The sequence below is a fragment of the Ctenopharyngodon idella genome, chromosome 18, assembly GCF_019924925.1.
Source record: "Ctenopharyngodon idella isolate HZGC_01 chromosome 18, HZGC01, whole genome shotgun sequence".
NCBI lineage: Eukaryota > Metazoa > Chordata > Actinopteri > Cypriniformes > Xenocyprididae > Ctenopharyngodon > Ctenopharyngodon idella.
The window spans coordinates 29867942-29891984 of NC_067237.1; the positions used below are offsets into that span (position 1 = coordinate 29867942).

Sequence of the window (24043 nt, forward strand, 5' to 3'; positions counted from 1 at the left end):
TTAAATACAGTGTGCGAATTATTCTTTGACTTTCATAAGCCACCGGCTTTTTAAACGACTTTCTGTCAGGTAATCTTAACACGCTTTGAGAATCGGTTCAATCGAATCACTAAAAAGAATCGGCTCAACAGAGCGATTCATTTGGAAACTGTACATCACTCTCTTCGAGTTTTCCTCCCTTTGCACAGTCAGTCTCACCATCCTTGATCCTGCATCTGCTCGCGGCTCCACTCATTCACCGTTCAAAAAAAAAAGGTGGGTTTATACTTGACTGACAATTCGCCACGCATGTATACTTTGCAATGTTTGCAACGTTTTCGGCTTAGTATATTAAAGATAAAAGAAGTATCATGTTTATCGGTACTCTAAGTAGACTCTGCTTTGTCCTTCTGTCCCAGCTCTGATGCCACGTCAGTGGTGAAAATTATAACGGGTTTGAATTCCACCGTGATATTTCAGGGTTTATTACTTTTATACCTTCATTTAACAGTATAATTTGTGCTTTAAACCTCTTTTCAAGAGTGTGGTCCCCAGATGAGACCCATGTTCAAAGCACTTCAGCAGATGGAAGAAGGTGTGGCTGAGTTAGAATAATGAAGTATCACTCTTAAATTTACTCTTACTTATTCTAAAATACGTTAATTCCCCAGTTTTAGCATTATAGTTTAAGACTTCTATCCTATATACTTTGTTTTTTAATTGTTGTTGTATGCTATAAAAGTAACAAAAGTGTGCATACTGTATGTAATGTGTAGCAGTACAAAGTTTTCATCAAATCATGTGTCATATTCATCATACGTGTTAATGTAAGTAATTCTGTTGATTTTTTTTATGTGCTTTAAATAATGATTCCACTGTTTGCTGCTTAGCATAAAGATATGCAAAACACCCTGACCCCATAATACCTACATTTTAATAAGTTTGTGACCAATCATTTTTGATTGGACATATGAAAATGACATATAATCAATTTTATCATGCTATTCCAGCTTCCTGTGGCCGATTTGTTCAAGCTCTTTTCAAAAGATTGATTAATACTAATCGCTTCCAAAAGTGGTGTTGAAATCTCTCCAGCCTGTTTTATGGTCTGAGACCATCATCAAAAATAATTGTTTCTGTGAGCTTGCTTTAATTACTGTGATATATCCCTCTATTGCAAAGGGTCAGAATGGGAGCGAAGCTCAGTCGGAAGAAGAGTGAAGTAGGGATAGGAGCAGAGACAACAGGTCCAGCTGTAGAGGAGACACCAGAGGACTCACCTGTGACTGAGAATGCAGAGCAGAAATGTCCTGAAGGCGAGGTTCAGGAGGAGAGCAAGTCTGCAGAAGAGGCACCAGCAGCTGAAAAGCCTGCCTCTTCAAGCAGTGTTCTGCAGACCATTACACAAGCTGCAGGAGAAACGGTCAATGCAGTCACTGAACAGATCGCTGCACCGGTGGAAGACGTCGTAAACAAAGGTATCGAAGCAGTGGAGTCCGCATTAGCCTCCGTCAGCCTGACTGGGAAGGAACCTGCCGCTCCAGAGCAAGAACCTGAGCAGAAGTCTGAACCTGTAGCTGATCTCAATGCTTCTAATGTTCTTCAAGAACCCAGCCTCTTGGATGACCTGCTGAAATCTCCAATCTCCGAAGCCCTCATTACTGGAGTCACAGTGGCAAGTGAAGCCATAACCAGTGAGAAGGTGGAAGACAAAATTAGTAATCCTGCACCAGCTGAGAACAAGGATTTGTTGGAATGTCTGGATAAGGTGGAGACGCCCTCATTGGACCTCCTGGATTGTAAACTGACCCATGAATCCACAATCCCTAATTCGGATCCTTCATTCACTTTGGAAGATATGGGACAGAACGCAGTTGACAGTGTCAACCTTATATAAATCACTACACTCACCTCTAGAAAGCAGCAGCAGCTGGATGGTCATTAGGTGCAAGTATGTCAGAATATTCTTTTTTTTTTTTTTTCCTGAAGATGTAGTCATAAAACAGGGTTGTCATTCAGAATTAAACTGGGGTAGCAAGCTGGTTGCAGAAGTTTACTAGAACGTAATAACATACGTACTTAAAACATTACTAATGTTATGCCTACCGATTCGTTGACAAGCAGTCATCTGATATTTTTTCTTCTTTATTCTTCTATATTCTTCCAAGCTCTTGGTGATTGTGTATGAAAAGTTCAGCCAGTCTCCCATAGAAGAGGAAAAGAATGTACATTAAAACAATGATTGTAGTAAAGGAAAATAAAGACTGTAACACATCACAATAACGTTCTTCCTTTATCTGTATTTTATACTCGAAATGCATTTAATCAAATTTGTGGTATGCAATAATATCTTCAAACATCTGAACAAAACATCAAGATGAGTGCAGTCTGTGAAAATAAACTGACATTACTGCAATTGTGTAATGTGTTAGAAATAATTTGGAGTACAGACAAAACTCAACACAGAAGTGTGTGAACTATCCCACAACACAGGAGTTTCCCCGGGAAGTTTCTGGGAAGATAACATGAACTCTCTCTCTCTTACACACATCTCAGTTTTCTCAGAGAAGCTTCTGGGGAGAGGGGCAACATTCTTTCCAGAGAAAAGGGGTCTCATGGGACAGTTTTTTTTTTCTTTCTTTTTTTTGAGGTTAACTTTCTGGCTCTTATCCTAAGAAACTTTGATTCATATAAATAAACATCTTTCCACTGGGTTTCTGTACTGAGCATGCAACAAAGTTTTTGATGAAATATTAAGCTGCTTCCGTTTGCTGGAATTTCAAGGAAATGCCATGCCTCATTATCCTTGTATAACAGAGCTTTGTTTATCAGCCATAAGAGGAATGAATATAGATGACATGAACACTACAGTTGGACAATGTAAACTTTATACAAATATATGACTCACATGCAAATCAAATGGATTTGAACGAAAACAAATAAACAGGTAACTGTTACCCATATCAATTATTTCTCAAATAAACTGAAGGGAAAATATAACTTTATAAGAAATAAAATAATCTCTTCTTTTTCCATTTCTCTTTAGTGCAAACAATGTTGTTTTCTAACACATCACCTTGTTATATAGCAAAATAAGGGAAAATCTATACAATCCAAAAACAAAAACATCCAATACATTACTCTATTCAAATGAGACATAACATAAATGGTGAAAAATCCTTATAGATTTGATGGCAAAAAATGTCCATTTTGAGATTATCTGGTGATGTTTTTATACATCTCCTGCACGAGACAGATCCACACCCTGTGCTTCAGATTTCTGTCAGTAAAAGAAAGAGAGAGGAAAAAAAAATCAGAATTCTAAAAGAGCAGTACTGGGGAAATGAAACAGGAAGCAAGCATACGATATGTGCACTTCATTTCACAATATACAGGCTAGATACCATAGCCCTGAAGGTACTGGCACTGCAATATAACTAACATCTGATGGCCTCTAGATCTCATTGAGCCATATCATGTTTGTCATTTAGTCATTTTAGAATTGAGAAAGACATTCAGAAGAACACATTGTGTTATGTAACAATGTGACCGCCACATACCAAAGAGGCCACTGTTTCTTTAGCATTTCCTTTTAGTGAGCTCATTCTTTTACTGGGAGTCTTAAATCATTTTATTCAATAATCATTTACTATATATGAATATACAACTGAAATGTTTTTGAAAGAAGTCTCTGCTGCTCACCAAGGCAGCATTTATTTGATCAGAAATATAGTAAAAACAGAAATATTGTGAAATATTATTACAACTGTTTTCTATTTAAATATATTTTAAAATGTAATTTATTTCTTTGATGGCAAAGCTGAATTTTCAGCATCATTACTCCAGTCTATAGTGTCACATGATCCTTCAAAAATCATTCTAATATGCTGATTTGCTGCTCAAAATTAAGCACCCCACCCATTTCTCATTATTGTAATTTGAATCATCCTGTTGAAGCAGTTTTTTGATTAAAGTCATGCTAAACTAAATACAGTACAACAATACAATGATGTTTTCTGTACATTACAGTAATAAGAATGAGGATTTTTCTTTTGCATTGCACTAAAGACAATTAGGAATGTCAAGGCTTCTTTATGCACAATATACCATTTTTTTTATTTTGGAGTAAAATATTAATTGAACATTCTTGCCAGGCTTTGTTAAATTAATATGTTACAGTATTCAGAAAACTGATCTTTACTATTGGTCATGTCATGCCTGCATGTGTCGGTACTTCTTGGCCAGATCTACATTGGTGCGTCCAGGCTGGAAGGGATACGTCCAGAGGATGGAGTTCCAGGCCCGACCAAACCTTTTCATACCCATTTTGAGGTAGCACAACTCATCAGCAGACCAGTTCCGCCTATCTCTGTGTCTGCCTGAAGACTAAATGAGAAAATGATTACAAATTATGGAATAAATGTGGACTAAAGATGATTGGCATTATGCATATGAGTGCACAAATATGTACTTTGCCTGTTCATACTGTAACTGCTTAGTAAATTAATCTTTAAACTGTTTGAGAGGAAAAGCAAGTTATTGAATTATACATTTGCATTTTCTTTGACTCTGCTCAGAATATTATGACAATAATAAACCTGTACAATGTATGACTGCCTGAACATCTAAATCGCCAGGTTCAGTGCAGGTTAAATTAGTGTGAAATCATGGCATACCATACATTTTTTGGGTGCCAGTATTCTGAGGTTCTCTTCAGATGTCTGTGATCCATGTTCTCTTCCATGTCAGGGCCTGAGAGAAATTAAAAAGAGAACAAGCAAGGCAGGAAATTAAATTAAAGAACCAAAGCATTCAAAATGTGTCCATGCTGCATGCGAATGGTAAGACTTGCACAGGGCAGCAGGGAGGTATATTGATCTTTAGAATGATTTAGTGGGCAGACTGTGAAACTGCACACACAGTACTGAACCCTGTACTAGTAACATAAAAAACAAATAAACACTGTTCTTTAGCAGGACTATAGCAGGACTTTCCTCTCAGCATGAATGACATTCTTATTGTAAAATACAGTCATACTGTCCCACCAACTCTTGAGAAGAACAAAACACGTATAGATGGGCACTGGCAGACTGGAACACACTGATCTTGTTAAAGAGAAACAATGTGTGAACCGCAAAGTTGTGATCCTGTAAGTGCAATAGAGTGTGTGCTTGTGTCTGGTCATATCCTCAGTCTTTAATGACTTTGTTCTGGGGTACATAACAGACTAGTCGCCATAGTAACAGCTCAATAACTAGAGATCAGAACCCCCAGGGACCCATAATCTAGTTACCCATCTAACATACACATATGCACATATGCTCCAACTATCTGTCTTCCTCTCTCACACACACACACACACACACACACACACACACACACACACACACATACTCCTTTGTCTAAATCTTAGTCCAAATCTTTATCATTTACTTGTTCCATTCAGGTATCAAGTAGACTATAAATTAACAAAATACAAATTTAAAATAATAATCCAATATAATTATATTTTACAATTAAAATCTACATGTAAGTATTTTCATGTATTAATCACTTTATTACCAATGTGTAAGCAGTTTGTAATGAAACCTAAAAAACAAAACTTTCCCCGACTTCGCAGGTTAACTATGAAAGCCTGTAGACTGATTTTTATGTGAAGGAGGTTTTTGCCGGGAAAAAGGATGTGACATTTACACGTGCTCCTGAGAGTCTCTCTTTTGTTCTACGGCACATGAAACTAATGCTTATACAATGTTCAGGATAATGCCGAAACAGCTATTCTGTACTGTAATGTCAATGTGCAGTCCAAAGAAAACGTATTAATTCAAACTATAGTCTCATATAGCCAGATTTATATAGTCTATAGCAGGGCTCGTCAACTGGCGGCCCGCGGGCCAAATCCGGCCCGTCAATCATCTTCATCCAGCCCGAGGGAACCCCAACCTCCCTCCTCCTCTTTTCCTGGCGGTGCGGCTAAATTTGGTTAGATACGTGGCCACAGTGGTGCCTGCAGCTGGACGGTTACATACGCACTGTTTGTACCATGCATGCTCCTCCGACTCACCTGAGAAACGTTTTTCTGTGCAAATATTTCAGCAGTCTTTATGTGTGTCCCGTATTTCTGTCGACTGACCTATCATTCATGAATTAATCATTCTTTTGTCTCGATTCTCTCTTTTCCGTGAATTGGCCAAACGCGCTTGCATAATGATCTGAAACGATTTGGATTTGTTCGGACCACTCTGTCACTGAATCATCTGTAGTTGTTTCTCGGTCAGTAACAACAAATACAGAACAAATAGCGCTATTTTCAGGTGTTTAACTAGTTTACTTTGAACTACGCAGCACGGCCCAGTGGATAACGGAATGAAAGCTTAAAGGAGCTGCGTTTATTCCCGGTCCCCGGACACAATTATTAAACAGCATTGCGACATCAAGTGAGAAGCGTTTCAATTCGACACACACCTCTCAGTTACAAACTACAAATCACTCGATGATTAAACTAGTTTTAAATCGGATGAAACAGCCTCAACATTCCCAACAAGACTGATGAGGAAAACAGGAGAAACATTGTGCCATGAATGAAGACAGAATACTTTTAAATCCCCAAATCACCACCCTTACAAACATTAACCACGAATGAACTGTAGTAAATTACCATGGTTTGTGGAAATGTGGAATATTTATATTGAAAACTATGTTATAGCTGTTTATATTGCAATATATTTATTAGTTGGGTAGGAGAATATATAATTAATTTCTTTGTAAAGGTGTGTGTAGTTTTACCTGTTTAGGTGTTTTTTTTTTTTTATAGGCCTATATAACATTTCATAATGTCATTTGACAGTGGTAGTGAGTAGCCATGTATGGTTTTACCTGTGGTTACCAAGTCTCACTGTGTGAATATATTTTTATTTAAGCCTAATAATTAATAAAATAATTCTTAATTATTGAGTCACATGTCGCACATGCTCCCAGAATGCAATGAATTCCTGGGGTGTGACCTGTTTTCTAGAGATAAAACCTGCCAGTTTCCATAAATTGGAAACCGGCAGGTTTTTGCTCCAAACACACGATCGGCAATCTGTTTTTAGTTTTACTTTGGCTGATCTCTGTTCTAGACTTTCAGTCAAACTGCATCACAATCATTTCCCTAAATGTCATTTGCGTAAAAATATTATTTTAAGTCTGTAAACAGGACGATTACACAGGCCAGAGACGGGACATGCTGAAGACTGACGCAAAGAGGAGAACACAGACACGCCAGCAGAGAAAATACTGTACCAGGAACAACAAGCTCACTGTTCATGATGCATGAAATATAAGAAGAAAAATTTAAATATTGAATTGGGGGTGGGGGTTTATATGAATGTATCTCTGAAAGGAACAGATTTGTCTTTCGATGGCATTTTCTTTTCCTCTTATCTCTATCTTATCTATAAAATAGTGTTTAGAAGCACAGAGCTGATTTGTGTTCAGTGGTACCCAAAGAAACGCTATATCGCTGCTGTTCCATAAGCCACTTACTGTCAGAGAGTGAATTTGCATTTTCATTCTGTCCATCTGCTGTTTTTGTTTTGTGCAGGTGACTTATGTATCATAATTTCAAAAATCTAAAGTCAGACTGTTTTTACTTCAAATCCTATAATTAAATCTAATTTAAATAAAAAACAACTACTCATGCCACATCTTTGTTTGGATCATAATTAAAAGGCAGTGGCGCCTCTAAATGGCTACAGATATGTTTAAGACCAGTTTTGTATTGCAACAGCATAGACAAAAGTGGAGAGCAAAGGAAAGTTTTGTGTTACAGAACAGCACCTTATTCAAAATTATAACCCAGTTCTTTGCATGCGCGCACAACGTTTATCAAACTTTAGAGCAGTTTGCAGATGTTTATAGTGGCACAGATATTATGCACCCCCACCTCTAAATTCCACTGCCCAAACTCAAAGCAACTGAAATACATCTATAGTAAGAGCTACAGTTCACTTTTGTCCTCATAGGAAAAAGAACGCTTCTCTTACTGTATGTTTCACACGGCCTTCTCAGAGGTGTGAGGCTAAAACCTGAAGAAAGAAACACTGAGAATTACAGAGCAGAAAGGAAACACAAAATGCACACAAAAAAGCCAATATAGCATGTGTGTATAAAATATGAACAGATCATCAGAATATGCATATAATTATAAATTTCCAACATTTTGTCTGAACATACATTATTGTTTTGGATGAATGCATCTGCTAAATGAATAAATGAAATGAATAAATGTAACTCAATGGAGCGTTTTTGCTAGGGAAAAGGATGTGATGTTTATGCGCACTCCTGAGAGCCTCTCTTTCGTTCTACGACACATGAAACGAATGCTCAGGATAATGCCGAAAGAGCTATCCTGTACTGTAATGTCAATGTGTAATGCAAAGAAAAGGGATTAATTCAAACAATAGTCTCACATAGCCATGCTGTCTATAGTCTCAAAATATACCTGTTATAGAGCAAATAATCAACAAATCAATTTACTTAAAAAAAAGGCAACCAGTATCAGAATCGTCCCATTTGCTTTTAAAAAAAGAAAGAAAGAAAAGAAAAATCATGATTGGTGAAGCACTACTGTTTTCATTTCTATATATATACACAAATTGTGGTTGTGGTGCATGCTCCTTAATTTTCAGTGGGTGCTCCTAAATTTTTGAAGTTGGCAGCACCAGTGCTATCAAGTAAAAAAAGTTAATTTCAAGCCTTGCAGCATTTAAAGAAACAGAAACACATCCAGCTGAAATAGTCGTGGCTCTTTAGAATACTCTGATTGGTCAATTGATTGAGCATTGATTGGTAAAATTATTTTGCACAATGGCCGCTAAACTGTACATTTCTACTTTTACACCAACGCAAGTCCATTAGTGCCATCTTATGACTTTAGTAAAAATGTAAAGTAAAAATCTTTTTTTACTGGGGTCCTGATCACGCTTTCCGTACTTGCAATAATGACTGGAGGTAAATGGTAATGTACCATACATTACCATTTACTTGACAATTATAGTGAGAACATCTCTAGAGAGTTCAGTGAGTAAGTTTTGAGGTTATGGGCAAGAAGCCACATAGGAACAACTGAACAGCACTCAGAGACCACAGCTAGGCAATGGAGGGAATGGAATGAGTGAGACTGAGGGGAAAAAGGAGGACACAAAGGAAAAAAACTGAGAGTAAAGATGGAAAGACATTTCAACAGCATAGACAAAAGTGGAAAGCACAGGAGAGTCTTGTGTTAAAGAACATCACCTTATTTAATATTTTAACCCAGTTCTTTGCATGTACACACAACGTTTATCAAACTTTAGGGCAGTTTGCAGATGCTTATAGTGGGACAGATATTATGAATATCTGTACACCTCTAAATTCCACTGTCTAATGCCCAAACTCAAAATGACTGAGATACATCTACAGTAAGACCTAAAGTCCACTTTTGTCCTCATAGGAAAAAGAACGCTTCTCTTACTGTATGTTTCACAAGGCCTTCTCAGAGGTGTGAGCCTAAAACCTGAAGAAAGAAACAGAGAATTACAGAGCAGAAAGGAAACAGTATATGTATAATTAAAAATTCACAAAATTTTGTCTGAAAATACATTATCATTTTGGATGAATGCATCTGCTAAATGAATAAATGTAACTCATAAGTGTGTGTTTTGTTCTCCCAGCCTTGTTCTAAAGCTACTTTCTAAACATTTGAGGTAGGTGCACATTCCTCCACAATCCCAAAGACATTGTGGAAGACTGTGTGGACGCCGGCTCTCACATCCGTCTGATGGTTGATGACTCAGTCTGTGTTTTTCCCTCTTGCTCCTCTTATTATCCTCATTAGTGCGTGTGCTGTGCTCTCTGATTTTGCTGTGTGTGTTGATGGGAGCACGTGTTAAAGTGTGACTAGTCTTCTCTAACTGCTGGCTTCTTTTGAATCGATCCTCAGCCTCTTGTAGCACCAGGTGAAAGTCACACTGAAACCTGCAGTTACGCAACACGACGCCAAATGAACGACTGTCCATCTCATTCATATGTTTCACACAACCTGGGAGATGGAAAAGGTGCATGTGTGTGCATGTGACAGCATGGATAAAAAGAATATGTGAGACAAAAAGAACAACAGTATTAAAGAACCAGAAAGTGGCAGAATGTATTGCTTTTATCATCTAATGTGTTGTTTGTATGCATTTATACAGACACAAACCTGCACAGCGTAGATTGCTGGGTTTATTGGGAGAGGGCGGCTTCAGAAACCTGTTAATTTCTCTGTCTAACAGCTCAGAGCACAGAGACATCTCATCTGAAAAAGAATGCAGCACAAATTCATTATTTAAAACATCAAATGTACGGAAAATAACTTGATTGCTAAAATAAATCTGTAGGTGAAGAGGAATCGAAGATTTTTCTGTGATTTAGCACAAAGAGAGCGTGATGTTTTAAGAAAGATTTACCATCTGAGAGAGTGCGTGCGCACTGGTTTCTCTTCATGGGATCAGGATGTCTGAAAATATCTGGGCTGAAACCCAAGAAAAATAAAACGGAGAGAGAAATGTCACTCCCTTGAGGAGGAAAAATTTACTGACTGTGTCTTGAAAAGTCATTGACATGAAATGCTTTATGTGAATCTGGATTAAATGTGAACATTCTAATCATGAATAAAACAACTGAGGAAAACAAGAATAACTCATACTGTACTATCCATACCACATTTTCTTCCAACAAAAGATTTGTTTATATTTTCTGGCCACAAGTGTACAATGTATTTTTAAAAGACATTGATATGAGCTCTTTATTTTTTAAGTTTCATGTAATGAAACAGTGTATGTCTCAAGCAAAACCGTAATAGCATAACTCATTAATTTAATTTAAATTAAATGAAACTCATTTAATTTAATTTTGTTTACCACTGTGTATCTCTGCTGCCTCTTGTTGGCATGCTGCAGTGCTGGAGACATTTGTTGCCATTAATGTCTGAGTCTAGATTCATCGTCTTTAATCTCTTCACCACTCTTTCAGATTTCACCTCCATGTCTCTCTTTTTAATATCTCTCTCTCTCCTTCTCTCTTGGTTGTCACTCCTCTCAATATTCCTCTCATTCTCTCTCATTTGTTCATGCTCTCTTTCTTTGCCCTTTTCCCAGCTAGAGCGTTCGAAGTGAGTGACTTGGGCAGGACTCAAACACTCTTCAGAGCTGACACACTGCTGCTCACATACACAAACACACAATTTTATGTTGTTGAAACTGCTGATGCAGAATGCTCAATAATATTAACACATTACTATTAGTTGTATGCGTTTACATGTGATTTTTACCAAGCTCTCTTGGTCGTACGGTATTTCATTTGTGATTGGATGTTCTAGAGTTCCTGCAGGAGTTGTGTGTAACTCCTCACATACTCGATGATGACCTTTGACCTTTCGCATCACAGAACATTCCCACATTGCCTCATTACATTCCACAGATGAGGCCGACCTCTGCATGCTGCGCTGCTGGCTTTTAATATCTCTTTCCCAAAGTTTCACACCCATCTGAGAATCAAAATACAAAATTAGGCTGATAAAGTTAAGAGTAAGAATGTATTCATAGCGCACTCTTCCTTTACCATGATGTATGCATGCTTGAGCTAAAGATTAAAAAACTAAAGACTCTGAAATGCTCTTAAGTCACATTTTGTCTTTGTTGTCACAGCATGTTATCAAATCTGGTTAAAGCAATTTGGACAAAAAGAATGCTCTTGGAGGTGTTAAAGCTTCAGCATCTCAAAAAACTCAAAAAACAAAATCTCTGTCTCATCCATGTTATAATATGACTTTTACAGGGACGCATAATAGCCGTGCAAACTTGGTGAGCTAATATACATTCACAAATACCTTTTTCTCTAGATGCTGTATTCTCTGGAGGATTTCTCCAGCTGACTGCCGGTGTCTCTCTAAGTCACAATCCTGCAGATCCATACTAGACATGCCTGCACCTAATGATTCAGCTGGGTGGGAAAGGAAAATAATTGTCAAATCCTCATGAGCCAAAGTTTATTAGAAATTAGAAGCAGGATATTAAAGACCCTCTGTGGTAAAAAAAAAAAAGTTTTAATGTTGTTTATATGTCTGTGTGGCATTAGAAGGCAGCTGTCTTACTCTGAGATGGCGAATGGGAACATGGTTTGTGTAACATTAGCAACACATTATTAGTTGTTTGATAACATAGTCAAGCCAATCATCATATCAATAACCGTTATGTGTTGACTTCTGAATGGATTATATATAGGTTAAAGTGTGCAAAGACAGCTTCCTCTATAATAACTCATCTCAGTTTGCGATCTCACAAAGTTTTGTTATATTCAATTAAGTTTTCTATACTGCACAATGAATCTCTTATTCACTTTGGATAAAAACTCTGGTGTTCTGACTAAATTAAACACCCCTGATTGGTCACTGAGTTCAAGAGATCAACAAACATGTCTGTGATTGGCTACATTGCAAAAACACGTAGTAAATAAAAACATTTGACGTTCTACGGAGCGCAAACACAAATACGCACTGTAGCGTTCACCAAATCTGTTTTGTTTCATTAGTATGATGTTATTACAATATCAGTTAAGGGTGCTCTTGCTTTCATTTGAAAGTGCTTAGTTCCCTCAAGCACCCCCACAGAACCAGCACTGCCTGTATAATTCGCTCTTCCTTTTCTTTTTCTGAATCAGCCTCTGGTTCAAACCAGAATAGCTGAATTAAACCAATATTTACACTTTTACTACAGTTGACCAAGTGGATCAGGAAGTCTTAGCTGATGTGATTGGGTGGAGGCGGGGACTAATTTGCATATTCATGGCCCAACATATACTAAATGAAGCAAAAGTATAGAGTTACATTCAAGCTATTTTAAAGCATGAAGAAATTATTTTCAAAAGAAAAAACATTTAAATATGTCATTTTGAATATCAAAGATGAGTTTTAAGAGATAAAATTATTGACTGCAGGGGGACTTTTACTATAATTCTCACTATAATTGCAGGGGTATGATTACTAAGTGGTGCTGTGTGTGATATGGTGCACCTGAGGTTAGCAGCATATCATCACCACTGCAATTAAGGCAGCAGTGTGCGTCTATTGTATTTGTATTGTCCTGAATAAGGCTTTCTCAAAGTCTTTTATTTTCAGGCGTGTCCATGAAGACATTTATTTGCATTTTTATTGTTTTTTATTTTTGTCACTACATTTTTCTTTGTTCCCTGCCAAAGACTCTTTTGCAAATACTTCTGCATGCTACTACTAGTGATGGGTCGTTCATGAACGATTCATTTATTTTGAACAAGTCTTTTATATGACTCGGGAATAACAAGTCATCTCAGAGAGTGATTCGTTCATTTTGTGATGACTGTGCATGCGCAACATCCTATTGTTCCTGCATAGGCTCTGTACAGGAAACAGAAATGATTAGTTCACCTCCCGAGTCATAAATTCTTTTGTCACGTGATATGATAGCCGCATTTATTCTGTATTGCACTAATGAATTAGTTATTATTTTTTTCCAACCTTCCTTACAAACAAGCAGGTAGTTTTATTTTACTCTTATAATTACACGATGCAATTCTGGTCACAAATTGTAGGTTTTTTATTTCTTACAATTTATAAATTTGTGAATTTCTGTCAAGATGGATTATTTACATAACATTGAGAGCAGAAATAAAGAGTTGGTTAATGCTTTAAACTTTATAGGTATGATGGGGAAAATCACATTGATAAAGCAAGATACTTGTTTACAGTGGATTTACTTTTCTCTTCTCTTCAGAAATCATATAATACAAAAGGTATGGGAAAATCCCATATTATTGACTTGACAATTGAACTCATTTTGTATCAGCTGTTTTTTTTTTTTCTCTAATGATACATCCCCTTGTTGTATGTTTTATTTCCTTTGTAATGTGTTATTACTGAATAAAAAAATTGTTAAATATAGAAATTAGAAATGTTACAATAATCATGCTTAATTATGAATCACTCACTTTTTTTTACTAAAAAGTCACATATTAGTTAGCAAAGTATATCACAGTCTTAATATACCTTCCATATGCAGTTATTTTTTAATAGATATTGTCTGTGTAGCCGACAAATTTTCAACATAGCAATGATGCACTAGACATTATGAACACAGTACACACTCTTTTGTTCAAATTGTGCACAGTTTCTCTGGCAATTTCCCATTCATCTGGTGACAAGGCTGGCAGAGATACATTAGTGAGTGCCAGGGTGGAGATGACTGGATCCTTGATTTTAGTCTTTTCTTTTTACATCTTTTCAACATGTAGAATGTTGAATTCCACCATCCTGTTTTAAAAGCAACTGCTCTTTTCTCACCTGTTTTTGTTTTGCCTTGAGCTTACAACAATACATTAGTATGACTGACTGTAATACTGAGCCGTGAAGCAGTCATGTGACAAAAGAACAAACAACTTGGACCAGAATACTCTGGAGGTAAACTAATCATTTCTGTTTCTTGTACAGATTGCAGTGTCACAAAATAATGAATTAATTTCTTTATCCCATAATTTGGCTAGAGATGCTTTGGGGAAATTTTGCTATTAACATGTAACATTTCAATTAAATTCTGCTGAAATAAATAAAATGACTTAAAAAAAAAAAAAAAAAATGTTCATTTTGCTGAACAAGATATAAAGATCAGAGTCAGTAAAATGATCCGAACTTCCCATCACTAGCTATTCTAGCCATAGTGTGAACGTGTAAAAAAAAAAAAAAAAAAAAAAAAAAAAAAACAAGACTCACTGATTCTTTTGCAGGTGTGCAGTACAAACACAGCTGCCTTTCTGATCTCTTCATCACTGGCCTCAGTGAGCAGCGAAATCATAACTGGCAAACCTCCAGCTGACAACAACTGAGATTGATGCTCTACTGCATAGACAGAGAACAGACTAATTACAACAATATACAAGATTTGTATACTGCATGAAAGGAGGCAAAACAGAACTGCTATAATTTTATATAAACAAATACTGTTAGTGTTAGTTTAATTATTTGCAGTGTTAAGGCTTGTTTACACTAAGAACGATAACTATAAATATAACTATAACAATAACTACATTAGCATCAACACCAATACTCAACATTTTTCTGTTTATTCTAAGCACTTGCTGCAGTTTTGTCGTCTGTCACTTTAACCCCCAGTTTCACAGACAAGGCTTAAGTTAGTCCCAGACTAAAATGCATGTTTGAGCATTTTAACTGAAAGTAACTTGTACTTACATACTATCTTAAAATATGTCAGTGCCATTGTTTTGTCTCAAGATGCACACCAGTAATGTTTTTTTCTAGGGTACGTTTATAAAAGCTACTTGAACTAAAAGCTACTTGTCCTAATTGAACTAAGGCCTAATCCTGGCTTAATCTAAGCCCTGTCTGTGAAACCAGGCCTAAATGCTCAAGCTCTTTAAAGCAGGATGGATTCTGTTTGGCTGTCAATGTTTTTATCGTTCATCAGCTGGAACAAAATCATTCTGAATGTGATTCCAAAGATATTATTTCTCTGTGCCATTTTCGTTATAGTCGTGGTGTGGATTCTGCTATTCTTTTATATTTTAGATCTATATCTTTATTGTTATAGTTATCACTCTTGGTGTGAATGCACCCATAGGTGGTTAAACAGATGCAGGAAAAGATATTGATACAACAATGAAGACAAATTGTAATTCATATGCAAATATAAAAATACTCATTTAATATTATCTTAAATGTCTTTTAAGCTTGGCTATGCAGTAGAAATGCGAAAATTGTTTTGAAATCAGTGCTGCTACAGTACATGACTAGACAAAACAGAGAAAAGGGCTGTGGCGGCTGTGCGCCAACTGTCTGTGGACAAAAATACAAAAATGATAAACACCGATCTGTAGTTTTAACAAAAGCCCTGGAGCTACATGTTGGAGCTCTTACTTCATACTTAAAAATACTTCATTTATTTGTAGTGCAGCATCTAATTTCTGTACTTGGTAGAAGAATGCAAGACATTTTACCAGTCTGTTACCCATACACTCACCACAGGCATCCGTGAGGTGTCCAATAGTCAATACCACTGCGAGCTTGTCGTGTTGGTCGAGGTTTGGGTTTGACAACAGACACAACAGCCCTGGAATAACCCTCAACTCTGATAAAGAAGATACCAACTGCTCTGAGACAGAAAGAGAAAGAAAATGGAGAATTCAAAACAACCCAATATGGTTCTCCTGGGGTGTGCATGCATTCCTCTTACCGTTGCTGGAGATGCAGGCAGACAGTGTTTTAGTGATTACCGTAGCCATCTTACAAGCAGCAGCACTGTGTGCCGACTGAGACAAAACTCTGGTAAGAGTGTCTGAGAGTGAATTAAGGCCTCCCACTGACACAAAATACTCCTGAGCACAAGCTGAAAAACACATATTCACATAAGATGGGAAAATGAGCACATAAGGTGCCATTATATGTTATTTTGTGCTTATGTGCTTACGGTTATTTGCCACAGTCATGCCAATAAATGAGCATATTGGCTGTGCCAGCTCTGCCCTGGGCAATGCCACTTCCTGCAGCCAGGTCTTCACCAGGGGAAACACACGCATACATACATTCTGATTCTCCTCTGTCATAAACAAATACATTGGAAGATTGTAAAAGTGTTCATTTGCGTTCTCAATCTACATAACCGTTTGGGGCTTAATGATGGTAAATAGATAGAGAAGGGATAGAGAACATAACCATACCATTCTGAGGATTGTTGACAGAGCCACAGAGAGCACTAGACACAGTGGCCCACAACTGCAGCTGCTCATAAGAGTCATTAGAATCCGGAAAACTTTGCCTGAAAAGTGGCATAAGAAAGAAAATAAAATGAAATCTAGTCCTGTCAAGCAGCAAAGGAGTTTTTAAGTGAATTTCCAGATGTTTATCTGGATTTTTGTGAATCACTTTAACAAACACCAGACAGTGTTTGAAATGTTCCTCTTCCACACCAAGTAGGGGAGCATATTACATTTTGCTTGGGAATGTTTTCATTTATCCAGGACATTGTCTTGAAGACTTAAAAGGATAGTTCATCAAAAATATGAAAATACCCTCATGTTGTTCCAAACCTGTATTACTTTCTATCTTATGTGGAACACAAAATGAATTATTTTGAAAAATCACATTTTTTTTCTCCATTCAAATGTTCATTTTATGGATGGACAAAAAACATTCTTAGGAAATATCACACAGAAGAAAAAAGTCATACAGGTTTGGAACTACTGTACATGATGGTGAATAAATGATGACGTTTATTGAAGATGCTTTGCCGTTCATCAGAATGGCTTCATTCTTGACATTTATTATTATCAACACATAAATTGTATTCTCCACATGATTTTCCTCCCTATAGTATGTCTTAATTGGGATAAAACTGTGTTTTAACATTATGCAGATGGCCTCCTACACTTCACTTATTACTTTTTCACAGTTTCGCCCCAATTAACGCCCTACAGGGGGTCATGTGACATGACAAATTTAAATGTCAAGGTATTAAAGATATTAAATAATGGCAGATAACGATGCATACCTGAACCAACTGAACTTAATGTGTGTACCTGAACAAACTAAGCAAGGTTTCAATACACCTGGAGGTCTTAGCAAGAGTCTGTCCACATCCTGGAACACAAAACAGATTCACAAACCATTTGTGAATTGACAACCTGTTCTCTCCCAACTCTATTGACCTTTTTTTTCTACGCCCCATGACGCTTTGCACGAATTATGGGCGTAACTTCCGTTAAACTGTAAACAATCGGTGAAATCTTCGCTCTATGAATGCAAAAATACACTTTTTTAAAAAACTGGGCACAATGAGATGACATTATTCTACTCACCATTCACCCATCAAACATTAAAAGGAAATTTAAAAGTGTAAAAGCATCAACAAAGACCATGAATAACCCTAAAAGCACAATTCTTTCCGCAGCAATATTACGGATGGGTTAAATATCACTGTGGTAATATATATCTGTATTATATAACATACATTGCCTTAATCAAAAATGTTCATTAACTTTAGCATTGTGTGATAATATTTCAAGGTGCTTTCCGTCATTCTGACAGATAATAAATTGTATTTAGCTGTTTTATAAACATTCCAGTAAATGCTGTTAATTGGGATTAGAAGTAAAAAGAGGAGACAATTACATTTAAAAGCATCCGTGTCAAAACAAATCTGGAAAGACGTGGGGATTTGGGGAGGAAAAACGAGATTCTTAGGGCATTCCAGTGAATTATGCATGGGATATATCGCATTTAAATTGGAAGAACAGACCACAAATGCAGAGTATATTTAGTCTTTTTTCATACTTTTACAGCGGAATACACAGGGGGGGAAAAAATAATCAGGAGGAAAAGAAAGCAGTGACTGAAAAGAGCTCTTGCCACAGATATCCTTGTGATACCATGTCACATTAAAATACCAAGTGTCATGTTACTCTCCCAATGTCTGAAAATAAAACAAAGAAATATTCACAGCTCATTCAGTCAAACTGACAGATAATGATTATTTGTAGTGCAAGCTGAAATTATTCATTTCAGTCTTTTTGAATGGAAGTTCCCCAAACCGTAAGTGTCACCCATAATTCAAAGCACAGCAGGCTAGGCTCGCCTAGAAAAAGGTGGATAAAACCACATTATCAGCACCGGAATGGTCTCATTGGATGTAAGTTTTATAGTGAATCTTACTGTTGTTGGCAACCAATACAGACAGCATGTACACTGCTACTCTTTTCTCCGTAAGTGGCATTTTCTGTTCCAGATGCTGCGCTAAGTCACGAAACGTCTCCTCTTTGCACAGTGTCTGTTTACAGCTCTCTGCAAAGAGAAAATATCTTTATAGTTAAATATTATCTCTTTAACGATACAATTATAAAACCATATATATATATATATATATATATATATATATATATATATATATAAAATGCATACATACCATGCAATTCAGCTAAGGATGCAAGTGTAAATAGAGCAGTCTCTTTAACCTGAGAGAAAGTGCTGGACTTTGACAGGTTGTAGATGAAGGAAATTCCTCCAATCTCTCTGAAGAACTCCACATACTGACCTGATACAAAGAAATCATTAAAGATGATTAAAAGTGTCATTAAAGTCAAATATTTTCAATTTTTTTTGAGGCAGGTAATATTTTTGTGTCATATGAGTATGTTCTGAGCTGTAAATCAGACCACTTTGTTTGCAGATTGAGATGATAGTGAGAAGAGCTTGTTTCTGTGAGCCAGGCCATTTCATCTGGTATTTCAGACATTCCAGTAACAGACGCAAATCTGTCTTGGTAGCTGAAAATGTGAACACTGTTAAATCATTTATAGCTGGTAAAGCAAAATACTTACTTGGATCTGTACAATAGATGGGTACTGTGCAATAAAACACAATATAATATAAAAAAATGTATATGTTGCCACTTCAGGTACATTTCAACAGACCAAACAAACCAGACAAACCAGAGAGATTAAAGCATTTTACTAGAAACTGAAATAATAACTTTCATTAGTCATTAAAACATTACATAATTGTTTACAGATCAATAGTGCCCATAAGTATATGAATAAATGATATTTACAGTTATGCATGTCAGTTGCATAGAAACTTACAGTCTAAGATATATACTCATATGGTAAAGATTGTCAAAATCTATCTATCTATATTATGTTACGTAATTGTGTTTGCTAATGTTGTTAATGGAAGTTATTATATTGTTATATAAAATTAAACTTATATTCTGTTATGATATGATGTTGACCTTCCATTTTTCATTTCATTGGACTCATTAAACCATCCTTTCCACCAACGTGCAGTGTCACTATTTCCTGCACACACAAAAATTTTTTGTTAAAATATGCTATATAAACTGTAAATAAATAGCAAAAACTATAAGTAAATATTTCTTTCAACTTCACTAGACACCACCATATTTACCTTCACGATTGAAGGGTTTGGTTAGCTTACATCATATCCACGGACCACGATCCTAAAGTATTTACAAAAGAAATGTTTTAATAATGTTGATGAGTCGTCAAAATCATTCAGTTCTTGTGTTAATTTTACTGATTGATTAACAACATTTCAACGGAAGAACTTCATATTCCCGCTCCATAACGTGCCGCTCTTTTGAATCACGTGATTTGAGCCGCTCATGAAAATCGCAATTAATTAATATAATTTACTTTGGATTTATTATTATTTTTTTTATTATTATTTGCTTTGGATGCACATGTATCTATATATATATATATATATTTAGTTATGAAACATACAGTGTATATAAACTAAAAAATAGGTCATCCGTTGAATACACACAGGACTATAGGGGGCGCTGGAAGCAGCACGTTTGCAACCTACTGCGACGATGTAACTGAAGAGCAGAAGAAGATCATCATTCAGCGAACAGTGCCAGGTATGTATCTGTTTGACTCAGCATTTCACTCATATTAAAGCTGCTCTTTGAGGGAATTTCCAGCATATGTGTTCAATTACACAAATCTGCAGACAAATATAATTAAAACGAACCATTAAATGTGCCAGTTATCACGAAAGCCGGTATGTTAGCGTGAAAAGCTAGCAGGTTTCACTTTAAAATCACGGTTTAAAAGTAAACTGTTCATACGTAAGGCTATATAGATTTTATTTTGACCCTAACAGATATGAGAAATCGATAATGTTACATTGCAAACACATCTATAGTTTAAAGGTTTTGAGTTGGAATAGTTCATAACTATGTATTATTACCGTTTTCTTAATCTTTGTTGGTTATATCACTAACGTGAGCCTCTAAAAACAACTATTTCTGCAACTTTCAATCTGCACATTGTTGTCTATTTAATGTGATTTCAGGTTTCAATTTAAGTCGGTCTGTTACTAAATATTGAGATCTCACTTTGTGTGTTCCCAGATGCTGGAGTTGTAGACTGCTTCGGTCACTGCATCCAGGCAGTTATGTCTGGCTATTTGTGTTCAAGACTCCTCTTTTACACTGGCGGAAGACATCTGTCCAGTTTCTTTGCAGCCAGCCAGCATGTTTTACCTGATAAACAGTCTAGAACCTGCCTGCTCTCTTCTCAAGCCCGGAGCTTCTCCTCCCGTAGTGGTCGATCAGATGGAAGCTCAGGACAGGAAGGAGAGAACACACTGTGTGCTCCAAGACATGAAATGGATTTCCAGTTGAGCCGGCTGCAGATCAATGCTGTTCTGCGTGCTAACGAGCAGTCTGTTCGTATTCCAGAATTTGATAGCCGTGGTGGTCCCAGTCCGGTGCTGAGGTTTGAGAGTAACCAGCTTTCAGCCAACACTCCGCTAGAGGACCGACGCAGCAGTGCCAACTGCCTTCAGACCCGTGGCATGCTTTTCGGCGTGTTTGATGGACACGGCGGACATGCGTGCGCTCAAGCGGTCAGCGAGCGCCTGCCTTATTACATTGCTGTGTCGATGATGGCAGAGTCTGTCCTGGAGGATCTAGAGGCTGCCATGGAGACCTTACGACCCGTGCCGCCCATTCTGCAGTGGTTTAAGCACCATAATGACTACAACTACAGGGAGTCAGCAGCCCTCTACGTCGATCATTTGCGTGTTTACTGGCAGGAGCTTCTGGCGAGTGAAGAACATGGCGACGGCATGCGCCCTACTGATGCTCTCAGCTACGCATTCCAGCGACTCGACACAGATCTTTCCCTTGAGGCACAGGTGCCGCTCGCAAATGACCTGATGCGGAACACAGCCATCCAGGCCGCCTTCGCTGGCTGCACAGCTTGTGTGGCTCACATTGGACCAGAGGGTGTGCATGTTGCAAATGCAGGAGACTGTCGGGCAGTGTTGGGTGTCCAGGAGGATGATGGGAGCTGGAGTGCTCTTCCACTCACACAAGACCACAACGCTACTAATGTAACCGAGCTGGAGCGGATATGGCGGCAGCACCCGGCCAGTGAACGGCAAACCATAATCGTAGATGACAGGCTGCTCGGCGTCCTGATGCCATTGCGTGCGTTTGGGGACGTGCGCTTTAAGTGGAGTCGTGAGCTACAGCAGAGTGTTCTAGAGAATGGAGACTCAGATTTAGAAGCGCTGAATCTTTATCAGTATGCTCCACCTAATTATCTCACCCCACCTTACTTGGAGGCCACACCAGAAGTCACTTACCATCGGTTGCGGCCACAGGACCGATTTTTGATTTTGGCCTCTGATGGTCTCTGGGACGAGATGAACAATGATGAGGCAGTCAGGCTTGTGGCGGAACATCTGACAGGTATTCATCTGCAGGCTCCGGTTTCAGCCAGCCAGCTTAACTTGGGACAAATGCAGCAGCTACTGCTGCGGCGACGGGCCAGGGCAACGCCCGCTTTGGATTTGAATGGAGCCACACACTTGATTCGCCATGCCCTGGGCACAAATGAGTATGGAGAGATGGACCAGGAGAGATTGGCAACCATGCTGGCTCTGCCTAGTGATTTAGCACGCATGTACCGTGATGACATCACTGTCACCGTGATTTACTTTAACCCAAACTTCAATAAAACTAATAACTAATAAAGAAGAACATTTTAAAGTTTCATATATATAAAATTATATTTGAAGAATTGTTTTTAGCTGTGATTTTTTTTTTTTTTTTTTAATGCATTTGAGGCAATGTTTTTTTGTCTTTTATATAGTTGCATACACCTCAAAATGCCTACAGGTGACTTTATTTTGAGTTCGCAACAGATTCTTGCATTTTGTTTTGGAAAATGTGAATACAAACAATGAGGGTAGAATTCAGTGAATCACTTTAAATGGAACAAGGTTACAAATGTGAAGGTAAAGTCTTAATCTGTCTATGTAGTTCAGGCACTAATAAAAAGCATCTCTGAAACTGCTTTTTTTTATACCTCATCTTTTTATGACGAGTGTAGTTGTCTAGAATTTTCGCATTAGGCTGTTTGTTTTTGTTTTTTTTTGTCTACAGATTGTTCATTATAGTTATATTGGGTATATCTGTTCAAAGAAGTGGTCATTTAAGTGTATTTTTCACAACAGGAGAATTAGAATAATGACAAATATTCTTCTTTACTCTGTAGCTGTTCCATAAGATATTAATATCACTTGCATTAAGTATAAGATGCTGTACAGCCTGAAGATTACAAGAATTTAGCACACTTGGCTCCTGCTATTTTTTTCTGGGCTGTCTTGGCTTGTGCTATGAAGACATTTTCACTTTGCACTTTGAAGTGACTGTAGCTTGTGTCAATGTACCACAACAAAATTCTTGTCAATGGTTAAACTGATAATATTTGTAGTGCAAAGTATGAAGGTCATAGGAGCCAGTTTTATGGAAGGTTTTATTATACGTTACATTTTATGTCAGCATTACATCAACTTGCAAGTATATTTCAAAATCACTTTGCTTGAGAAAAATGATCTTTTACACTGCTTATGTAGATTCATGAAGTAAAACAGGTGCACCATATTTTCTGGTAGTAAACAATGTTTTGCTTTTTTATATTTTTGTTATTTGTGTCTATAATGTTACTATTTGTTCTGTTCTAATTTGAGTGACAGACTTCAGAGACTCTCCTCTTTTAGATATTTTTAAATGGGATAATATATTTTCACTGCAGAATTTTGTCTTTGTATTTTTATGATGTCTGTTATATTCACCCTATCTGGTTATTAAAAGATGTTTAATCCAAATTATCGCTTTGATCTGTTGATATTTCAGAATGGCACAAAGAAAGAAGCAACCACAGGGCCTCTTTAAGTCACGCTGTAGTCTCTAAACGTGTTATGCCTTAAAAGATAACGGTTATTGAATAAAATCATGCAAAAACACCTCACTTCAAGGTGGCCACAGTCAGTGAGGAGGAACAGGCACATGCTGGACATGATAAAGGTGTCAGTATGAAGAAAGAGAAAGCAAAAAGATTCATATAAAGTAAAATATACGTTTTACTGCCTGGTCTAAATTCTGTAGTTAGTATCTTCTAATGGCATTTGTAGTCAGATGTGTAGATT

General features: G+C 37.1%; 3 protein-coding genes across 8 annotated transcripts; 2 read left to right on the forward strand and 1 right to left on the reverse strand.

The window, feature by feature from the left end:
• si:dkey-238c7.16 (uncharacterized protein LOC559078 homolog) lies at positions 1-2262 on the forward strand. The gene is made up of 2 exons (XM_051869881.1): positions 1-255; positions 1162-2262. Exon 2 carries the CDS (start codon positions 1169-1171, stop codon positions 1874-1876), a length of 708 nt encoding a protein of 235 aa, XP_051725841.1. The 5' UTR covers positions 1-255; positions 1162-1168; the 3' UTR covers positions 1877-2262.
• Positions 2263-2845: 583 nt separating this feature from the next.
• On the reverse strand, positions 2846-21165 carry terb1 (telomere repeat binding bouquet formation protein 1). Of its 6 annotated transcripts, none has more exons than XR_007926140.1 (23): positions 20940-21087; positions 19982-20033; positions 19806-19872; positions 19231-19341; positions 18981-19109; positions 18731-18859; positions 17599-17659; positions 16741-16838; positions 16491-16619; positions 16257-16409; positions 16044-16175; positions 14780-14905; positions 11870-11982; positions 11312-11527; positions 10902-11200; positions 10449-10513; positions 10202-10297; positions 9773-10042; positions 9476-9517; positions 8007-8048; positions 4656-4731; positions 4198-4365; positions 2846-3259 (listed from the first exon to the last, which is right to left on the reverse strand). XR_007926140.1 is itself a non-coding variant. In XM_051869876.1 (23 exons), exons 3-23 carry the CDS (start codon positions 19810-19812, stop codon positions 3212-3214), a joined length of 2505 nt encoding a protein of 834 aa, XP_051725836.1. In that variant the 5' UTR covers positions 19813-19872; positions 19982-20033; positions 20940-21132; the 3' UTR covers positions 2846-3211. The 6 variants fall into 6 exon arrangements, 4 of the variants coding, with proteins under 4 accessions (XP_051725836.1, XP_051725837.1, XP_051725838.1 ...); XR_007926141.1 differs by having other exon boundaries at positions 4181-4365; XM_051869876.1 differs by having other exon boundaries at positions 4661-4731; positions 20940-21132.
• On the forward strand, positions 20999-23722 carry pdp2 (putative pyruvate dehydrogenase phosphatase isoenzyme 2). Its single transcript, XM_051869880.1, has one exon. It carries the CDS (start codon positions 20999-21001, stop codon positions 22580-22582), a length of 1584 nt encoding a protein of 527 aa, XP_051725840.1. The 3' UTR covers positions 22583-23722.
• Positions 23723-24043: the final 321 nt, after the last annotated feature.

What these genes read in the sequence shown, in the direction of transcription:
- terb1 (XM_051869876.1), bottom strand. An exon ending in GGCAGCAGAGATACACAGTG is followed by an intron (nt 10,514 to 10,901) that starts GTAAACAAAATT and finishes CTTGGGTTTCAG; the next exon opens with CCCAGATATTTTCAGACATC. An exon ending in CGCACGCACTCTCTCAGATG is followed by an intron (nt 10,298 to 10,448) that starts GTAAATCTTTCT and finishes ATTCTTTTTCAG; the next exon opens with ATGAGATGTCTCTGTGCTCT.
- pdp2 (XM_051869880.1), top strand. Translation starts at nt 20,999, where the DNA reads ATGTCTGGCTATTTGTGTTCAAGACTCCTCTTTTACACTGGCGGAAGA.
- si:dkey-238c7.16 (XM_051869881.1), top strand. Translation starts at nt 1,169, where the DNA reads ATGGGAGCGAAGCTCAGTCGGAAGAAGAGTGAAGTAGGGATAGGAGCA.